The sequence below is a fragment of the Oncorhynchus gorbuscha genome, linkage group LG05, assembly GCF_021184085.1.
Source record: "Oncorhynchus gorbuscha isolate QuinsamMale2020 ecotype Even-year linkage group LG05, OgorEven_v1.0, whole genome shotgun sequence".
Classification (NCBI taxonomy): Eukaryota; Metazoa; Chordata; class Actinopteri; order Salmoniformes; family Salmonidae; genus Oncorhynchus; species Oncorhynchus gorbuscha.
In genome coordinates, this window is record NC_060177.1 from 84,091,926 (window position 1) to 84,113,417 (window position 21,492).

The window sequence follows — 21,492 nt, forward strand, 5'->3', positions numbered from 1 at the left end:
GTAATGAGGCCGGTTGGACGTACTGCTAAATTCTCCAAAACGATGTTAGACAACGCTTACGGTAAAGATATTAACATTAAATTCTCTGGCAACACTTCTGGTGGACATTCCTGCAATCATCATGCCAATTGTATGCGCTCCCAACATCTTTGACATCTGTGGCATTGTGTTGTGTGACAAAACATCACATTTTAGAGTGGCCTTTAATTGTCCCCAGCACAAGGTGCACCTGTGTAATGATCATGTTTATTTAGCATCTTGATATGCCACACATGTCAGGTGGATGGGTTATCTTGGCAAAGAAGAAATATTAACAGGGATGTAAACACAATATTGCACAAAATGAGAGAAGCTTTGTGTGTATATGGAACATTTCTGGGATTTTTTATTTCAGCTAATGAAACATGGGTCCAACACGTTTATATTTTTGTTCAGTATATTTCAATTATTTTACTCTAAGCTTTCCGAACCGAAGCGCAATTTAAACAGTAGAACCAATAGTTCACCTATTCCATTGATGTTTGTAGGCTACAACAGAACACTGTCAAATTTCTCCAGTAGACAACATTTAAATGTATAAAATATAATACATTAAATAGCAACCATTGCAGAATAAAATCATTTTCTGGCCATGATGAGTTCATATTCCACAAGTATTCATAAAAACAAAATACCATGCGCATCTCTCATTTATATTAATGAAATTGGTTATTAGAATTTGTTTTTAATTGTGCAGTTTATAACATACAGCAGAATCAAACAGGTAAACAGACAGCTATGAAGGCTACCACTAAGTAGGGCTAATGCTAATGTAGTTGTCATTTTTTCCAGACTAGACAAAGTTTCAGAATTCACGGGCAGTGCGGCATATTTAAGTTTGGGAAAATATAAATGTAAAACATTATTGAATTCAAACAATTTGTTTACAGGTCCACTACAATTTGTCATTGTTTTTTTGTCTTTCAGAAACCGTCAGATAGGCTACAAAAAAAAAAAAAAAAAAAAAAATTCTGCCAACACCTCCAAAGATGTCATCAAGATCTCCTTCAGACACGGTCTCTGCTTAATTCCAATACTTGTCACCATAAAAAGGTGAACGATGGGCATTTTTCAGGAGGAGATATAATCTTCGTTCACAAACAGTTTCAGGACAGGTCTGATTTATAGCAGAAAACATGCCAAGTTCATTAAACCACAACACTGATATTTAGTGTCAAATTTAAACAAAGGTTATAAATGAGGCCCCTGGTCAGTGGCCAGCCAGCTGTGATGTGAGATCTCTCGTACAACGACCTTCCTCTGTGTGGGCTAAGCTACACATCATGGCGCAGTGCCCCTTTGCTGGCCTGCTCCATATCTATGAAGGATTCCGTCTCTTCTACTGCCATTCTCCAAGCAAACCTTCCACTCCTCCCATTCATGTTGACTGTACTCAAGCTGAATCCCGGTTCAATTCAATTGTAATATAACTATTTATACCCTTGGGAAATTCGGAACAGCAATAGTCACTCAAACATAACATCCTAAACCACACACACACACTGCATGACATCCTCAACCACACACTCACTGCATAACATCCATCTTCCACACAAACTGCATAACATCCATTCTCCTTGCTAATGCTTTGACCTGGCCAGCCTCCCCGGGCTATCAACCTCCTGAGAGGGTCACCAAGGCTTTAACCTCCCCTCACACCCTCATGAGATCTAGGATAGCTCTGCTTTGGTCAAGGAAGACGATGAGATGTGTTATCTGGAAGGAATCAGTCATCTACCACCCCCTCACACACAGAGATCACTGCCCCCAAGGCTCAATATACAGAGATCATTACCCCTAATAGCATTGTCATAGCAGATTTTCCATGGTAACAAAATAAAACAATGCAGACATAAAACTGATCTTTTAAAACCTATTTTATAAAGATAGGTCTGTGCTATAGCTTGCAACATAAACAAATGTGACTCTGGGTAACATTAAGCAGTTTCCCCCCCCCCCCCAATTGTAGGACTGTTTACCTCAAGAAATTGAATCCGGTTCATGTTTTGTTTCCTTTGCTTCCTTGCTTCCTAGTGTCATGAGACGGGTGTCATGAGAACACTAGCCTCTACGGCTCAACATACAGACATTACCGCCCCTCAGTGCTAGGCTCAGTGCTATATTAACACATTGAATATCACAGGGGTCTGAAAGATTCGTGTCCATACTCACGACTAGAGGTCGACCGATTATGTTTCAGCATCACCGATACAGATTTATTGGAGGACCAAAAAAAAGCCGTTAAATTGGACGATTTTATATATATATTATAATAATAATGACAATTACAACAATATTGAATGAACACTTATTTTAACCAAATATAATACGTAAATAAAATCAGTTTAGTCTTAAATAAATAATGAAACATGTTCAATTTGGTCTAAATATTTCAAAAACAAAGTATTGGAGAAGTAAAAGTGCAATATCTGCCATGTAAAAAAGCTAACGTTTGAGTTCCTTGCTCAGAACATGAGCAAGGAAAGCTGGTCGTTCCTTTTAACAGGAGTCTTCAATATTCCAAGGTAAGAAGTTTTAGGTTGTAGTTATTATAGGACTATTTCTAATGTATATTTCATATACCTTTGACTATTGGATGTTCCTCTAGGCACTATTGTATTGCTAGCCTAATCTCAGGAGTTTATAGGCTTGAAGTCATAAACAGCGCTGTGCTTCAAGCATTGCGGAGAGCTGCTGGCAAACAGAGGAAAGTGCAGTTTAAATGAATGCTTATGAGCCTGCTGCTGCCTACCACCGCTCAGTCAGACTGCTCTATCAAATCATAGACTTAATTATAATAAAAACACACAGAAATACAAGCCTTTGGTCTTTAACAGGGTCAAATTCAGAAACTATAACTTAGAAAACAAAACGATTATTCTTACAGTGAAATACGGAACTGTTACGCATTTTATCGAACAGGTAGCAACCCTAACAGGCTGACTACACCGCTCACATCACATGCGCAAGCATTGCAAAATAAATTTAGAAATCTATATTATTTCATTATTGCACCCACACTGCTCGCACGCGCCAACAAATTCATGAAAGTTGCCAATCGCAATATAAATTCAAGAGAAGAAAAAGCCTGGAAGGAAGATGTCTAGAAATGAGTCGGTTGACCGTTTTATGTGTGGATTAATTGGCGAAGTAGAGGACCTTGTGCATTTCAGGTAAAATAACAACTCAATTTATATCCCAGGACAAATTAGCTAGCAACTACGAGCTCGATAAAAAGGATAAATTAGCTATCAAGTGCAAGCTAGCTAGCTAAAAATCCAATAAATATTTAATGCTTTTCAACCTGTCCCCAAATTAATATAATTGGTTCAGAGTTAATTTTGATATTTTAACCTGCGTGTCGTGATCGCATTTGGTGTGGGGGAGAAAATACATTTATGCACGATGGCGGACGATGGCGCACGTGCGCAGCCGGTTTGGGTTCAGTGTTAGTCTAAATATTGCTGTTACATTGCACAACCTTCAATGTTATGTCATAATGTAAAATACTGGCAAATTAATTACACTGTTAGGAAGAAGTGGTCTTCACACAGTTCGCAACGAGCCAGGCCACCCAAACTGCTGCACCCACCTGACTCTGCTTGCACTGAATGCAAGAGAAGTGACACAATTTCAGGCACCGCATTGATATATGCAACGCAGGACAAGCTGGATAAACTAGTAACATCATCAACCATGTGTAGCCAACTAGTGATTATGTTAAGATTGATTGTTTTTAATGAGAGAAGTTTAATGCTAGCTAGCAACTTACCATGTCTCCTTGCTGTCTGCACTCGCATGTGTTCACAGCCGGCCACGCAGTCTTCTCGTGGATTGCAATATAATAAGCCATAATCGGTGTCCAAAAATGCAGATTACCGATTGTTATGAAAACTAGAAATCGGCCCTAATTCAAATCGGCCATTCCGATTAATCGGTCGACTTCTATTCACGACACGTCTTGGACTCGGAATTCTGATCTCGGATCGGTTTCTTTTTCAATAATTATGAATAAGACAGGCTGGGACCTGGTCCGAGATCAGCACTCCTGCTCTGAGATGCTATATGGTCTAGGCGAATAGGTCTTCCTTTATAAAGGGAGATTAATGTCCATTATGGTGATAATAGAAAAGGTTATAGTAACATGATAGCAGGAAGTAATAGCTGATGTTGGAGGTCATAAAGGCCAGTGTACAGGAAGAGGAAGATATTCTGTTTATTCTTTTCATCTCTCTCGCTACATCTGTTTACTCATCTCTGTCTTCACAGACAATCACATGTAGGGTTCAGCGCCTATCTGCTGTGCAGAGCAGCACATCTGTTGTGTGTGGTGACACAGAGAGAGAGCGAGAGAGAATGACACAGTTTTCAGCGAGTCACAGTTTAATTGGACTACTGTTCAGTTCAACCCCAGGCTCACAAAGGCATACAAAACCCAGGCATTATGGAATATTAAGCAAGAAACAGTAACAGAAATACTACTTTGGCTCCCACTTCCCCCCCTTTACTTGTGAGCCATGTCTGTCAGTAGAGCCCAGTGGGTCAACAGAGCAGGTATTTGTTGACCTTAATGTTGTGATGCATTATAGATGGAGGGAAATGAGACACATCATCATACACAGTGTTGATGCATATTCAGTCCCACAAGAGACAAAAAGAGAGGGGCAGAGAGAGAGGCAGGAGAGAGAGAGGCAGGAGAGAGAGAGAGAGAGAGAGAGAGGCAGGAGAGAGAGAGAGAGAGAGAGAGAGAGAGGCAGGAGAGAGAGAGAGAGAGAGAGAGAGAGGCAGGAGAGAGAGAGAGAGAGGCAGAGAGAGAGGCAGAGAGAGAGAGAGAGAGAGAGAGAGAGAGAGAGAGAGAGAGAGGCAGAGAGAGAGACTTAAAATCAAATTTAGCCTGATTCACTGCTGGCTTGCGATGAGCACGATGCAATCTCCCCAGATTCATCACAGGCAAATCTCTAGTTGACCCAATGGAGACTGTCCAGTCCCAGCATTTAGTTAGGGCTACACAGTGAGCAGCGTAACACGGCGACAGAGCCAGGGCAGGGGCGTACTTAATACTTTCTCCTGGGACTCACTGGCAGAAATATCTGAGGGAGTCCAACTCCAACAGATGAAGAGGTGAGAATTACAAGCCTACGTCACATCCAGTAAGCTAAGGCTGTAGTGTACGCATTCTCTCCAAATGACAAAACTGATGTCACAATTAAAAGCCAGAATACATCAGCATTTGCAACGCCAGTCAGCAGCACACTAGACAACAGATGGTAGGCTACATGATGCCACCATCCTGCCCCACTGTGACTCCAGCTCCACCAACCAATAACATGTCAAATAGGATTCTTTTAAAAAAACACAACACTTTATAAAATGAGAACAGGTTAAAGCTGATGTTTGTTGGCTAGCCAGGGAAGCGAGCAGCAGCTCTGATGTCGAGTGGTGGTGAGACAAAGAGCTTTAGGCAGGCCGAGGGAGAGCCCAAAAATAGACCACCATCCGCCACAATATTACCTCACTCACCACTCACATCAGCAAATGTGTCCATTACAATCACCCCTCTAAACCAAGCTGGCATCCCCTCTCTGCAACTGCAACACTAGCGAGTCATACTGTAGCTTCTCCACTGTGGGTTGGGTTGCTCAGGAATCCAACCACAGCTTGGTACATAAAATCTATGACATGACACTGCAATTTTTAAACAGGACTTCTATACGGTACATGCAGGTTAAAAAAAAAAAAAATTTAAAGGAGAAAGTATTAATAGTTGAGCTTCTGCCTGCTAAACTCTACCAAGCCACAGAGCACAGCAGAACAACGAGCAGAGAAGACAAATAAGACCCTAGAAAATCTACAATCCAGACAGTTGTTATGGACCACGCAGACGGAATCACAGAATCCAGACATTAAAACAGAATTTAACAAAAAAGTTCAATACATTTGTTTATCAGATATTTTAGGCTCCTATAAGTTCAGACACCGGCCATGGTTCTTTCTCAGTTGTCTAAAAATCAGATCCTCGTCTCCTTCCCTTCATCTGCACTGATGGGAGAAGAGTTGACGAGTGAAAACTGAACGGTGGAGCCAAGCATTAGGCTGGAGAGGAAAACAAGTAGAGGAAGTGAGGAGGTGAGGACTGAAGAGGACGTTTTACAATTGACAAAGAGCTTAAGTGTACAGTAGACTCAACTAGAATGTAGTGTTCTGTGGACACAGAAACATGCAGCCTAGTGGGCAGAGAAAAGACATGTACAGTAATTAGCCATGTCACTTTCCCTGTGTGATGGACAGCCCTGGCTGCCCATTACCCCGGAGCCCCAGGACAGAGCGGCTTCGCCCCAGAACAGAGCGGCGTCGCCCCAGGACAGAGCGGCGTCGCCCCAGGACAGAGCGGCTTCGCCCCAGGACAGAGCGGCTTCGCCCCAGGACAGAGCGGCTTCGCCCCAGGACAGAGCGGCTTCGCCCCAGGACAGAGCGGCTTCGCCCCAGGACAGAGCGGCTTCGCCCAGGAGCCCCAGGACACTTTGTTTACTTTGTCTACACACTCATCTCATATGTATATACTGTACTCGATACCATCTACTGTATGCTGCTCTGTACCATCACTCATTCATATATCCTTATGTACATGTTCCTTATCCCCTTACACTGTGTATAAGACAGTAGTCCTTCTGTAGCTCAGTTGGTAGAGCATGGCGCTTGTAACGCCAGGGTAGTGGGTTCGATCCCCGGGACCACCCATACGTAGAATGTATGCACACATGACTGTAAGTCGCTTTGGATAAAAGCGTCTGCTAAATGGCATATATTATTATATATTCATATATTAGTAGTTTTGGAATTGTTAGTTAGATTACTTGTTGGTTATCACTGCATTGTCGGAACTAGAAGCACAAGCATTTCGCTACACTCGCATTAACATCTGCTAACCATGTGTATGTGACAAATACAATTTGATTTGATTTGATTTGATTTGGACAGAGCGGCTTCGCCCCGGAGCCCCAGGACAGAGCGGCTTCGCCCCGGAGCCCCAGGACAGAGCGGCTTCGCCCCGGAGCCCCAGGACAGAGCGGCTTCGCCCCGGAGCCCCAGGACAGAGCGGCTTCGCCCCGGAGCCCCAGGACAGAGCGGCTTCGCCCCGGAGCCCCAGGACAGAGCGGCTTCGCCCCGGAGCCCCAGGACAGAGCGGCTTCGCCCCGGAGCCCCAGGACAGAGCGGCTTCGCCCCGGAGCCCCAGGACAGAGCGGCTTCACCCCGGAGCCCCAGGACAGAGCGGCTTCACCCCGGAGCCCCAGGACAGAGCGGCTTCACCCCGGAGCCCCAGGACAGAGCGGCTTCACCCCGGAGCCCCAGGACAGAGCGGCTTCACCCCGGAGCCCCAGGACAGAGCGGCTTCAGAGAAGAGGGGCTCAGTGGCTCACACACACAGAGCTAACGGGGGTTCGATGACCAACTGAGGTCGGTCACAGGTGCCGTTTTTCTCCACCAGAAAATCTGAGGCTCATTTTCTTTAATGTTAAAGGCTGCAATTAAGTTGCTTGAGTCCCACACCGTCAGTGAAGACCAACTTGCCAAGAATGCCTCGTCACTGAGGGGTTTGTACTATGCACGCCAAGAACACAGGGAGATGAGCAGAACATGTACAGTATGATACGCCTAAATCTACAGCCTGGTCTGCCTATCTAGCCATTCTATATCTGCAGTGGTGAATTAAATGTCAAACCAGCCATGAGACTGGCTAGCGTCTACATTGGTGTGAAATGTTTTATTTCAATTTACGTAGCACAAATAGGTCGGTATATCCTCGTAGCCATTAGCCCAGCCTACATCAGAGACTGGATGCAACGGAGGAAGCTATTCCGCTGCACCCTGTTGCCGCTCCCTAAAGTATTACAGATTAAAAACAGTCAGTTCAGACACACAGAGAATGAATGGCTCCTCAGGGCACAGTTTTTCCAAAGTGATTTATCTGGATTTCGCAGATCGAATATGATTAAATACATAGAAAAAGAAGAATAGCTAGAACGGACTGGTGTACAACATATTATATAAACACATAGGCCATGATTTTATTATAGGAAATTAGCTTTAAAACCACAACACTTTCTCTAAGCCTCATGGCAACTTGTAAAATTGCTCTAAAACAGTAACATTCTCTCTCAGCCACATACCACATTTTTTTTTCAATAGCATGATATTAGCTATAAAACTGGGGGGGGGGGGGGAACATTGACTTAAAGGACTCCCAGTCTATTAATTGTATTTCTATGCATTTAATCCTATTAGATCAGCGAAATCCAGATGGGTCAACTTTTGAAAAACTGGGCAGTGGAGTGTGGGAGTACAATCACAAGGATGGCATTCACTAGACATATCCAACCATACATTTTTCCCTTAGCAATCATGCGGTGACCACAATGCATTTTGAGGAAGCAATGTGGAGAGAGGATGCAAGGAAATACAATTGAGATTCACCCCCATGAATTGTGACCATGAGTTTGCTTGACTGGCCCATGCCTGCATGTGATTCTGGTCTGACCTGGAGGACCATGATGAGCAGACACATTCCCATGTTCCACTGACGCTTTCCTTCCACAGCCATCCATCCAAGAGGTAAATGCACACTTTCCCCCAGACCAGGCGATGAGGAGAGAACTAGGGTTAGGAATGTCTTGGAGCGACAGCCAGGCCTCATTGAGACAGACAGTGGAGCATCACATTAGGAGAGGGAGGCAGCTAGGCGTGAAACATGCTTAAAACCCAGAGCAGATGGAAGACAGTGCAGCATCACACACACACCTTTTATTAGGCTGACATGGTGTACAGACAGCCATCAGATCGAGTGTACAAACAATGCTCTGATGGCCAATGGTGACCGAAAACTTAGTAGCCATTAATACTGAAATGACATCTGATTTAGCCTAACTGTGTGAACACTTGTTTTTCCCTGTAGTATAGACCTTCCCTCTACATCGCTAACCTAATGGTTGGCAGATGACCACATTATACTAACAAGCATTTCCTTCATGGCTCCCGTACAGCGACCCAACGTAATACCTGTTCTGAACAGGGTGTCTGTTGTGAAGCGGTAGCTGCTGATGGGGTCAATAATGGTCATTAAATATGGTGGTGCTGGTAGTGTAAGCCTGTTACCAAACATCTGTACCCAGTCTGCATCCCAAATGGCACGCAATTCCCTACGTAGTGCACTTCTTTTGACCAGGGCGAAAGTAGTACACTTATGGCACCTTGTTCCCTATATTTGGGACCCCCCTCACCTGCTTTCACACGACCATCCCTCGCGTTCAGCGGTGCAGTGATCGCTGTCTTACGAAATCACCATTAAAAACAGACACACATGAGTTCATCTTGTGGTCCTTCTGTAGCTCAGTTGGTAGAGCATGGCGCTTGTAACGCCAGGGTAGTGGGTTCGATTCCCGGGACCACCCATACGTAGAATGTATGCACACATGACTGTAAGTCGCTTTGGATAAAAGCGTCTGCTAAATGGCATATATTATTATTATATATTTATATTATGTAAAGGAAGAACAGAAAAATCTGAAAAGTTGAGAAGCATAATTGTCCTGGTCATCTGAGACGGCATTCTCCTATTAGACATATTCAACCAGATGAGCGCAAAACATTAAGCTTGACGGCCAAAACGCTTTAATATTTCATGTGCTTTGCTACCGTCGTGGCATATATAAACCAGCAGCATCACCGGTTAGAACTGATCATTCTCGCTCGCTCTCTCCTATCCATCCCCTTAATATCTTATTCAAAAGTAAGTCTTCTCTAACGTGGCAGGAGGGATGAGGGGGCGGAGAGTGAGAGACGGAGCGACAGAGAGCGAGAGACAAAAATGGGAAGACGAAAAACAAGTTGAAGGCTTTCAGCTGAGAGGCTGGAGGGAGTTGTGTTGTGCAGGACCAGAAGAAGAGGGCGAGGAGCTGAGAGGCTGGAGGGAGTTGTGTTGTGCAGGACCAGAAGAAGAGGGCGAGGAGCTGTGAGGCTGGAGGGAGTTGTGTTGTGCAGGACCAGAAGAAGAGGGCGAGGAGCTGAGAGGCTGGAGGGAGTTGTGTTGTGCAGGACCAGAAGAAGAGGGCGAGGAGCTGAGAGGCTGGAGGGAGTTGTGTTGTGCAGGCCCAGAAGAAGAGGGCGAGGAGCTGAGAGGCTGGAGGGAGTTGTGTTGTGCAGGCCCAGAAGAAGAGGGCGAGGAGCTGAGAGGCTGGAGGGAGTTGTGTTGTGCAGGACCAGAAGAAGAGGGCAAGGAGCTGAGAGGCTGGAGGGAGTTGTGTTGTGCAGGACCCAAAGAAGAGGGCAAGGAGCTGAGAGGCTGGAGGGAGTTGTGTAGAACCAGAAGAGGGGGAGAGGAGCTGAGAGGCTGGAGGGAGTTGTGTAGAACCAGAAGAGGGGGAGAGGAGCTGAGAGGCTGGAGGGAGTTGTGTAGAACCAGAAGAGGGGGAGAGGAGCTGAGAGGCTGGAGGGAGTTGTGTAGAACCAGAGGAGGGGGAGGAGGATATTTAAATAGCCTGGCAGGGAGAGAGAGCAAAGGATTGACCTTGCCACCAACAGGGCCCTTTATACAGGAAGTACACCGGATGTCATTTTATGGGCAAGGTATGCCAGTCATTTTACAGCTTCATATTCATGCTCTAAAATATTGCATAAATCAACATATACATACAATTTCTTATACTAATTACTTACACACAAAAGTGTGTGCTGCTCACGGTTGATACATGAGGCCCAGTGTGTACTGGGACATTCCATCATGGCGTGCCTTTGTCTCGAAGACAAACATGCACATGATTGGCCCTCAGACGCATCACATAAACACAGCAGAAGCCATTATACAAAAATAAACCAGCCAAGATGAGGGGAAGCGTAGAGGTAGTAAGAAAGAGAGAACGAGAGGTCAGAGGTGAGAGAAAGAGAAGATGAGAGAGAAGATGAGAGCGTGAGATTGGGCAAAATGCTCAAATGTGTATTTTTCCATATACAGACATATCCTATGTGTTGTAATCAAATCAACTATATGCACTGCGCTTGTCTGATGCTTTAAGTGAACTGTTTGATTAAATAATTAAGGTACACAAATGACTAGGGGGAGTCCGACCGTAATTGATTTAAATTGTGCTGGGCCTGGCTCAAACTTGCTGCTCTGTGTTAAAATGTGCTGCAGCTACCACCACAGAACATCAATAGTGTGTATCGCACTGTCCATGTTGCTGAAGCTGCAACATAGTTACAACCATTTCTGACTGAAATGTTGTTACCAAAATCCTTCATTTGTGTAGAAAAAAAAAATCCTATTCCCTCAACCCTTGCTCTCTTTACGTGACACATGTGAGCATTGCATACACATGACCAATAGTGCCTGATCTATAGCCTATCATAATCACATAATTAAATTGGTTATAACAAACTCTGAACACCGTAACATGTGACAGCAAAATGGATGTAGCAAATAAATAAACTCGACAACGGGGGAATGTTTACTGGTTGCTCAGGAGGTAAAGGGGAAGTCAGAATAAATTTGACTAGTTGTGAAAATACTGGAGATCAAGAAAAATAAGGTAAGGAGAAAGCACTGAGTGCATAGTGTCTCAAACAGGTGCTGTATAGATTACTAAAATCCTCTCTCTTAAGTTTCTTAGACAATTAAGGCAAGGGCTGTTTTCTCACCTCCCAACTCCACTGCTGCCTCCGTCGCATTGTTCTCAACAACAATATGCTGGTTGACTTCGCTATTAAATTCTCAAAGACTCCAGCCACCCTAGTCATAGACTGTTCTCTCTACCGCTTGTCGTACGGTAGTAAAGGAGGGCCAAGTGTAGACCCAAAAGGCTTCTTAACAGCTTCTAACACCAAGCCATAAGACTGCTGAACAGATAATCAAATAGCTACCCGGACTATTTGCATTGTCACCCCCCCCCCTTTATGCTGCTGCTACTCTCTGTTTATTATTTATGCATAGTCCCTTTATATGTACATATTACCTCAATTACCTTGACTAACATGTACCCCCTGTATATATTATTGTTATTTTACTGCTGCTTTTTAATTATTTGTATTTCTTACTCATCTATTTTTTACCAAACACTTATTTTTCTTAAAACTGCATTGTTGGTTAAGGGCTTGTAAGTAAGCATGTGACAAATAAAAATTGATTTATTATGCACATAGCACCATGGTCTAGGAAAGACGCCAATTCAACAGAGCACTGATGCGTTTCAGAACCACGGAAAGCGACCACTATCCACATGGGCGAGAACACGCATTTGTTATAAAATATTGTTTTTATTTGTGTTGCACCATTTTTTCTTACATAATATAACCATATACAATTTCAGTAGCAAACATCTTCGAGTGATGAGTGTGCCATACACACGGCCTTCACAACTGATCTGTCCACTCAGACAGGCATAAAATCAGGTGTCTTGTACGCCATGATTAAAAAAATATATGTATATATAATTGCTACTTGCTCAACTAAAGAAATCTCGGTCGACCAACAGCCTATCGACCAAATAAACGACCAGTCGACTAAATGGAGTAGAGAGATGGAGAAAGGCAGAGAGAGTGTGTGAGAGGATGGAGTCCTTGGAGTGATGTTATCAGTGCTAATTAGCATGGGCCCAGGTCTTCTCAGGCCACAAGCTGGCCTTTCTAGCTGAGCTCATCTGCTCAGTGGCTGACTGCTCGCTGCTCTTAAATTAGCCTATTCAGGACTACAGTCATCGAGACTGAAAGTGATGGACATAAGCTAGTAAGAGAGAGAGTATACAATACATATTCAGGTAACTACCAGAATAAAGGAAAAACTTGAGTAAATGAGGGATATAAAGTATATTGAAAGCAGGTACTTTGACATCCCATCATGCTTAGGGTCATGTATAAAATGCCCAGTTGCCCATTATTTTGGCTACCATGGCTTGAAGAAGAGATCTCAGTGACTTTGAAAGAGGGGTCTCAAAAGAGCAGAGGGTTTAACAGGTGGGTGGGTGGCTGTGTGTGTGCGCATGTGTCAGACACCAGATCTCAAACCAATTTACCCTGAGCTCAACTCTGGTTTTTGCCATAGCCCACACTGGCTTTCATGAGCTCTAAATGCGGCCTTGTCCGAGGTGTCGGACTCTACGACAGTTGCCATCTATTGAAGAGGTGCAATTGGTTGCCCAAACTTCTGGGACAGGGCTTAGTGAAAGGTCAATTGATTCTAGAAAGGTGCAGGAGAAAGCGTTTTCCACCACCATCAACAAAACACCCAAACTTTGTTCCACACACTTGTAGATACTCTGAATGATCAGCTATGAAAAGCCAACTGACATTTACTCTTGAGGTGCTGACCTGTTGCACCCTCTACAACCACTGATTATTATTTGACACTGCTGGTCACCTATGAACATTTGAACATCATGGCCATGTTCTGTTATAATCTCCACCCGGCACAGCCAGAAGAAGACTGGCCCCTCATAGTTGGTTCCTCTCTAGGTTTCTTCCTAGGTTCTGGCCTTTCTAGGGAGTTTTTCCTAGTCATCGTGCTTCTTCACCGGCATTGCTTGCTGTTTGGAGTTTTAGGATGGGTTTCTGTACAGCACTTTGTGACATCAGCTGATGTAAGAAGGTTTTATAAATACATTTGATTGATTGGACTCTATGCCAAGTCACATTGAAGCTGTGCTGGCAGCTTGTGGTGGCCCAATTCAGACACTTTATAGTGGTGTTTCCTTTGTTTTGGCAAAAAACCTGTACAGTATTTTGGCCTATTCAATGATGAAAGCTATGTCTACGGACCTATTGTACACCTGACAACAAGTGATGTCCAATCTACATTTCACTTTACTAATGATAGAGTGTACAGCAGTGTTGTGTTGGAGACCACCTAAAGTAAGACCGATTCAAGACCAAGACCGGAGCAAATCGAGTCTGAGTCAAGACCAAGTCAAGACCGGGAGGGGAACAAGGGGTCCAAGACAGAGTCAAGACTGAGACAAATGCAAGTCCAATTCAAGACCATCATTGTAATTGTCAAATCACCACATTTAGAGATGAAAATGTCTAGTATTTCTGTGTTCATATTTCAGAACAACATCTGGATTCTTTAGACATTTAGATAGTGAAGAGAGACAAGAAATGCATGCTGCAAGAAGATACAGCCACTGCAAATGATTACTAACCCAAACACAGTGGGGAAGAATGGGCCTGGCCTTCTACATCTTTAGAGAAGGGCTAAGGATTTATAAAACAATGATTATAATATAATAATGTTCTGATTTAATCTCTTCAGTTTTTTTGTTGGAAAGAAAATAGTTAAATCAGGATTTTTCTTTGCTGGTCTCTGGGGAGATAAATCTAGCTACAGTAGCTAAGTCAGCCATTGGCTAGGGCCTAGCCTAGCCACTAGGCCATCAGAAGTTAGATAAAAGGAATCTGTCATTCAACTGTATTAGGGCAACACTTTGGAGTTAAAGTGGAATCAACCAATCACATTGACTTAATGGGTGGGACCGTTTTTACAAAAACCTATGGAAACTTCTGCCTTCTTGAAGGCCAACAGGTCACTGTGCAATAGCGAGCAGTAGTTTTCCCAGTCTAGCTAGCTAACCATGTTGTTGTTGTTGGTGGTTTTTGGTGTTATCAAAGAGAATGTTTCTGCTAATTTGTTAGCCTTCTCCCTTTAAGAATAACTTTCAACAAGAAGTCAAGTTTCAAATGATTATCATCTGGTGAGTGGAACTTTGTCAGTTATTGCAGCATGCTTCCTGATAGCCGTCTCTGACAATAACTTGTGTGGAACATTGTTGCACTTAAAGTGGAACTGACAGAAGTTTAGCAAAATGAAATCTTATTCAAATCTGTTCATATGTACCCCCAGGAAGGACACTTTAAAATCATTTCCTGACAAGTGACCACTTAATCCACTTTTCACATTTACATAAACTCTTAGTATACATAATTCCCAAACATTCTAAGGCTTTTGTGAAAATTCTATAGCAATACAGAGTGGGAAAACAGACATATGTTTGGACAATCAATAGATACTGCAGTAAATAAAACTGAATAAAAACATGTCTTGTCCAGGAACGGAGTCTCCACGAATCGTAAATAAAAAAGAGAAAGTTAGAGTGAAAATATTATACCCCCCCAAAAAATGCTCACCTCCCCCATTATTGTAATGGTGAGTGGTTAGCATGTCTTGGGGGTATGATATTTGTGCGTCTAATTTTCTCAAACATTATTCACAATTCATTCAGGACTATCCGTTATCATGGTAGCATCCACATGAATGTATAAGTGTTATTAACATATGCTATATTAATTTACAATAAAAAGTTACTCAAATGACAATAGGTTAGTTACCATTCATTTCTATTTGGGAACAAAATCATCTGAAACACAACCATGAAAATAACAAAAAACAGCTAATTAATCCAAGATGTAGTCATTGCGTGCTATGAATATGGGACCAAATACAAAACTTGACTATTTTAATAAGGTTGACTATGTACAGAAAGTGCTGTAATTTCTAAACGGTTCATCTGATATGGATGAAAAAAACCCTCAAATAAAAGCTGACAGTCTGCACTTTAACCTCAGACATTGTATCATTTCAAATCAAAAGTGCTGGAGTAGAGCCAAAATAAAAAATAAAAATAAAGAGTCACTGTCCCAATACATTTGGAGCCAACTGTAATTCCTCAATGTATTTTCAATCTTAATACATTTCCTCGTTCTTAGAGTTAATGTCCTTAGACTTAGAGCAAAGAACAGAATGTACAGGTGTGTCATGGAACAGTTCATTGTTGAGGGGAAACAGACATTACACACTCCTTCCTTAATTAAGGCCTCATCTTCCTCCTTCCTCTGCTTGGAAGAATTGAAGGAGAGTTAGTAGTAAACATAATAGCCCAGACTAGTCCTTAAGAAGAGAGACGAGAGTAAAAAGAACAGCTGCAATGGAAATGCTCTTTCCCTCTCAATTCTCCTTCATATCTGAAACTTTATTCACACCCAGATTATCCAAAGCCCTTTACATAGCACTCAGTGTGTAGTGATTAAGCCTGTTGCCAGGGTTTACACCTCCCCTATGTTGGGCCTGCCTGCCTGCAAGAGCGCTTCTGTTGCAGGAGAGGAGGCTGGAGCCTGGGCCTGCCTGGGAGAGGGGGCTGGAGCCTGGGCCTGCCTGGGAGAGGGGGCTGGAGCCTGGGCCTGCCTGGGAGAGGGGGCTGGAGCCTGGGCCTGCCTGGGAGAGGGGGCTGGAGCCTGGGCCTGCCTGGGAGGGGCTGGAGCCTGGGCCTGCCTGGGAGAGGGGGCTGGAGCCTGGGCCTGCCTGGGAGAGGGGCTGGAGCCTGGGCCTGCCTGGGAGAGGGGGCTGGAGCCTGGGCCTGCCTGGGAGAGGGGGCTGGAGCCTGGGCCTGCCTGGGAGAGGGGCTGGAGCCTGGGCCTGCCTGGGAGAGGGGCTGGAGCCTGGGCCTGCCTGGGAGAGGGGGCTGGAGCCTGGGCCTGCCTGGGAGAGGGGGCTGGAGCCTGGGCCTGCCTGGGAGAGGGGGCTGGAGCCTGGGCCTGCCTGGGAGAGGGGCTGGAGCCTGGGCCTGCCTGGGAGAGGGGCTGGAGCCTGGGCCTGCCTGCCTGCCTACGAGTGGGGGCTGGAGCCTGGGCCTGCCTGCCTGCGAGTGGGGGCTGGAGCCTGGGCCTGCCTGCCTGCCTACGAGTGGGGGCTGGAGCCTGGGCCTGCCTGCCTGCCTGAGAGTGGGGGCTGGAGCCTGGGCCTGCCTGCCTGGTAGAGGGGGATGGAGCCTGGGCCTGCCTGCCTGGTAGAGGGGGATGGAGCCTGGGCCTGCCTGCCTGGTAGAGGGGGATGGAGCCTGGGCCTGCCTGCCTGGTAGAGGGGGACGGAGCCTGGGCCTGCCTGCCTGGTAGAGGCGGCTGGAGCCTGGGCTTTCCTGTGTCCCAAAGGGCACCCTATTCCCTTTATATTAGGGTAGCCTAACGTTGGACTAGTAACCGGAAGGTTGCAAGTTCAAACCCCCAAGCTGACAAAGTACAAATCTGTCGTTCTGCCCCTGAACAGGGCCAGCCTGGGTCCCACTGTTCCTAGGCTGTCATTGAAAATAAGAATTTGTTCTTAACTGACTTGCCTAGTTAAATAAAATAATAAAAAAGAAATATATATATTGCATTACTTTTGATCAAGGCTCATAGGACACAGAATGTCCCCCTCTCCCTGACAGCCACAGTTGATGTGTCCTCACCCCACGCATCCATCAACGCACCTCACACTTGCAGAGATATAGTTGCACATTACAGTCAAACACGTTGCAGACTCACAGAAGAGGAACTACACAGAAAATATAGAGTCAGTCAGGGAAGACAAGCAGGATAGATATCAAGTTTTAATTGGACTTTACACGTGCAGAGGAACATGTAAGATATATGTAGCCAAGGCCTATGGGATACATGCAATGCACACATACATGCATGCATAGGTTATTCACAAACACAAACCACAACCGTTGAGCACGCCAACAGATCACAGACGCACAGGATGTCAGTGACACTCGGCGAATGTCCCAAATGGCACCCTATTCCATATAGTGCACTACTTTTGTCCAGAGTCCTGATAAAAAGTAGTGCACTATATAGGGAATAGGGTTCCATTTGGGAGGAAGACAGGATGTCACGTTTGAATATCCTACAAAAAAGCTAAACTAACTGGGTGAAGGTAACAGAGGAGGGAGGGGCAACTTCCGTTGGACCTCGGTCACACACACAGACACGATCATTTCAGGCTTTTGTCCCTCTTCATACAATAAAAAAATATATTAAAAAAAATAATGAGCGAGCTTAGACACCAGTATTATCAGCTAGATAGGCGACGCAGGCAACCTTAAGGGACTGGTAGCCTTGGACTGCCACGGTGTAACTTTCTGTTCATAGTTACCTCCCACTCAAAGCCTGAGACTTACTGATGAGCTGGCTGGCCGACTTGATAAGGTTACTGTAGGTTATGTGGGAAGCAGAGGCTTAAGCAATGACATTTGTTTCTTTAAAATCAAGCTACTGGCTGCTAATGGGCAAATATTTGTTTATAGTGAGAGATAAATGAATGTACACATTATACAGAGAACTCTGATACAGAATATTCAAGAACTGTGTGAAGACCAATTTGTAAGTCGCTCTGGATAAGAGCGTCTGCTAAATGACTTAAATGTAAATGTAAGACCAAATATATGCTAAATATGGAAGCTAACGACTTCATATGGCTCAGGCAATATCTTGGGAAATTACAAGATATTGCATGTTCAGAACAAGCAGAAATGTGTTCATTACAAGCATGTCTGTTAGCTTCCTATTCAAGCTGTCTACATAAAAGGATGACATCATGAAGTCAGGTTGGTTGTTGTAGGCTGTTCCACTGGCTGCTATTTTAGCCTTTAATGAGACATTTCAAGCTCGTAATGTTAACCTACATTTACTTTTATGCAGATTACAGGAAGCAAAATATCTGCATATCAGTGGTAAAGCCATAGTTGAAAGCATTGTATGAATGACAATAGACGGCAAAATCAAACAAAACATTCAAAAAGGTAGCTGTCAATGGTGTTTAACCAGTGTGTAGTGCACTATACCAACATTTGCTTCGAGCACAAAAACAATAGACGCACTAACGTTAGACTCGGGGGACAATGTCATTTCTGTCTGTCAATTACTGGGCAAATTTACATATTTTAACATGGGCATTGAGCTATGCAATCGTTTTCGATGTCTGGCAATCCATCCATCGCAGAATGTCCAAAAAATGATGCAGTAAGTAGCTGGTTGTAAAACGTTCAGTCGCAACATGTATCCACTGAAAAACAGTCTGTGGCACAGCCAGACAGTAGCTAGCTACATTATAGTTCCAGCCGTCTAGTGACAACTCGCCAATTATCAAGTAAAACCTCTTGAAACAAAATGACAATTCCCAAAATTGACAGCTAAACCAAGTTGAAAGGCTTTTGAGCAACTGCACACAGGTTTTAAAAACATGTCTCATTGTTTATCGAGAGGTTCAGTTGATAATTTAACACTACAAGAGGTGAACCAAACTGGCTTGTCATTTGCTCGCAATACTTACCCATGAGCTCAGGTCGGTGCTTATGAAAACACGTCCTCTGTTCCTCATTTGCCAAGCAATACTTTCAACGATTTAAAAGCACTGTATGAATGATAAACAATTTCCAATGAAACCGACGGTGAGAATTGTTTTGCGAGCAGGTGTAACCAACCAAGTATTTGGCTTGTACAGTTCAACTACCCTACGCACTTCATTCACTGACTGCCTATCTAGTGAGACTGTTACGTTAAAACAACAATGCGTTCAAGTCTCAACTTCGGTAGTCATCATGCTAGGAGTCATAATAAAGAATGCAACTACGTTAGCCTGGTATCTTGACAACGAAATAATCATTTCACAGTAACATGGGTTACTTCGAATTCATCTTAAAGGAAACGAAGACATGACGCCAGCGTACTAGGAAGTGTCTCTCGTGTATAAGGCCAGCAAATTAGAAGCGTGAAATTGTGACAGCAATAGCTAACATTAACATTTGTACCTTCATCATAAATATACCAAATTAAAAACTGACCAGTGATGTTCTTGTTCCTTTTGATGAATCCCACGTTTCCAATAACATTTAGTCCAACTCCGAGAGACAACTTGACTTTCTGAAGTTTGGTCAGGACTTCCTGAATGAGGGCTCGAGTCGCTCCTTTCCTCCGCACGAGCACAGCCCCTTGCCGCTGACAGATAGTTTGACAGGCGGAAATAAATTCGTAGATTATCTGGCAAGCAGCAGTTGTCTTTAGTTCTGGCCTCTATAAATGTTATGGTTTAAACAAACACAAAAACAACATTCACTGTATGTGTCACAGTTGTTTAGATCATGCCCGTTGATTATTGATCATGATCAATACATTGCACTGATCAAATGTCGTGTTGTCAAGACCATTGTCATTTAACTCTAGACAATATTGGACGTTTTAGTATGTGCTGTTTACAAGGAGAAACAATCGAGTTCAGAGTCAAAGCAGACGAGGACAGGAGGTGGATGAGAGAAACAAAAATGTATCGGTTATCGGCTTTAAAGGATCATCAACAGACAACCTTTGGGGATAGAAAAACTAGGGATATCAATGTTAAAAATGAAAATGAATACTTGGGTACTGTATTAGGTTTCAGTCATGTCAACATTAATAAAATAACATGGGGTTAATTGCATTTTTACAAATGAGAAAACCCACATTTATTTTTGGGGGCTTTACGTATATTTTTCAATGGTCCATTGGGACAGTATTGACCACTGAAAGCGATGAAAGTCGGTCACAGAAATGTAAATTCTGATCAAATGTGTCACTTGGCAGTGTTCATAAAAACTAAGGCGACACAATTGAGAAAAATGAAATAAATAAACAATAAGGCGATACTGACATCTGGTGTTAGAATTTAGAATGACACCTTTAATACTAGACAGTCCATGGAATGTATGTCTAATAAAACATGATGAGTTGCAGGAAATCCGTGCAAAAGGCTTAAAAAGTGAAGTATTAGGTCCTCGAGTTAGGTCCCGGGTTGGACCCCCATTTTCCCCTCTGCCTCCCTCTCAGTGTCTATGGGCCAGGGCAGCAGTGATGAGTCTTGGCAGGGTGTTCATGGGAATATCTGTGCACCAGGCAGATACTGTACTTCCCCATAGTGCATGTGTATAATGGTCTGGACGTTGTTCGGAGCAAGACTCACATAACCTTGCCTGAGACCTTCAGACTTTCTTTGGCTCCCAAGCCAATACCTAGGCTTTGGTTGAGCTAGAAAACAGTCTTGTGAGATCCGAGTTCGATCCCCGGTCAGGTTGTGATCGAGATGAGTCTCTGCAAGGTCAAAGGGGGGCGAGGTGTAATGGAGGAGGTTTGGAACCACGGGCCACACTTGCGTGATGTGTACCTTGTCAGTGAGACCTGAAAATGTGCATTGGCTACCAAGCTAATTCCTAGGCTTGAGCTAGCTCAGGGGGCTAACAGTCTTTTGACATGTAGAAGACCTAGGTTTAACCTTGGCCACAGACAGTGTGTTCAAGCTCAATCAGATATGACTGGTATCACGCAAGGTTATTATAGTTTTGTGTTTTTATGTTAGTTTTTATTTCTATTAGTTTTAAGATTTGTATTTGAAATTCAGTTTAATTTCAGTTAGTTCTCAGATCTGATTTAATAGTTTATTTTGTTAAAGTTTTATAAAAAAAAAAAATAGTTTTAGTGTTAGGGACAGAAAGTATCCTGTGTCGGAGGCCAGGAGCCATTTGTGTTGTATAGTTTTTTAGCTTGTTACTTCTTGCCACTTTGGGGCAGTAATGCTGGTTCAGGTCATAGGTTAAGTTAGTTATAAAGGGGGGCTGAACACACTGATTACCC

The 21,492-nt window shown here is 43.8% G+C and overlaps 2 protein-coding genes across 3 annotated transcripts in view; both read right to left on the reverse strand.

Moving 5' to 3' along the window:
• The window catches only part of LOC124036592 (serine/threonine-protein kinase TAO3-like), a 147,582-nt gene extending 127,562 nt beyond the window's left edge, over positions 1 to 20,020 (reverse strand). Inside the window, exon 1 of one of the 2 annotated variants that reach the window (XM_046351344.1) lies at positions 19,674 to 20,020. The gene's annotated coding sequence lies outside the window, so the exon portion shown is untranslated. Of the gene's footprint in view, positions 1 to 19,162; positions 19,412 to 19,673 lie in introns of those variants that run through there. The other variant, XM_046351345.1, reaches the window with a different exon arrangement.
• LOC124034951 (putative protein TPRXL) lies at positions 9,932 to 11,757 on the reverse strand. The gene is made up of 2 exons (XM_046348344.1): positions 11,728 to 11,757; positions 9,932 to 10,519 (listed from the first exon to the last, which is right to left on the reverse strand). Exons 1-2 carry the CDS (start codon positions 11,755 to 11,757, stop codon positions 9,932 to 9,934), a joined length of 618 nt encoding a protein of 205 aa, XP_046204300.1.
• Positions 20,021 to 21,492: the final 1,472 nt, after the last annotated feature.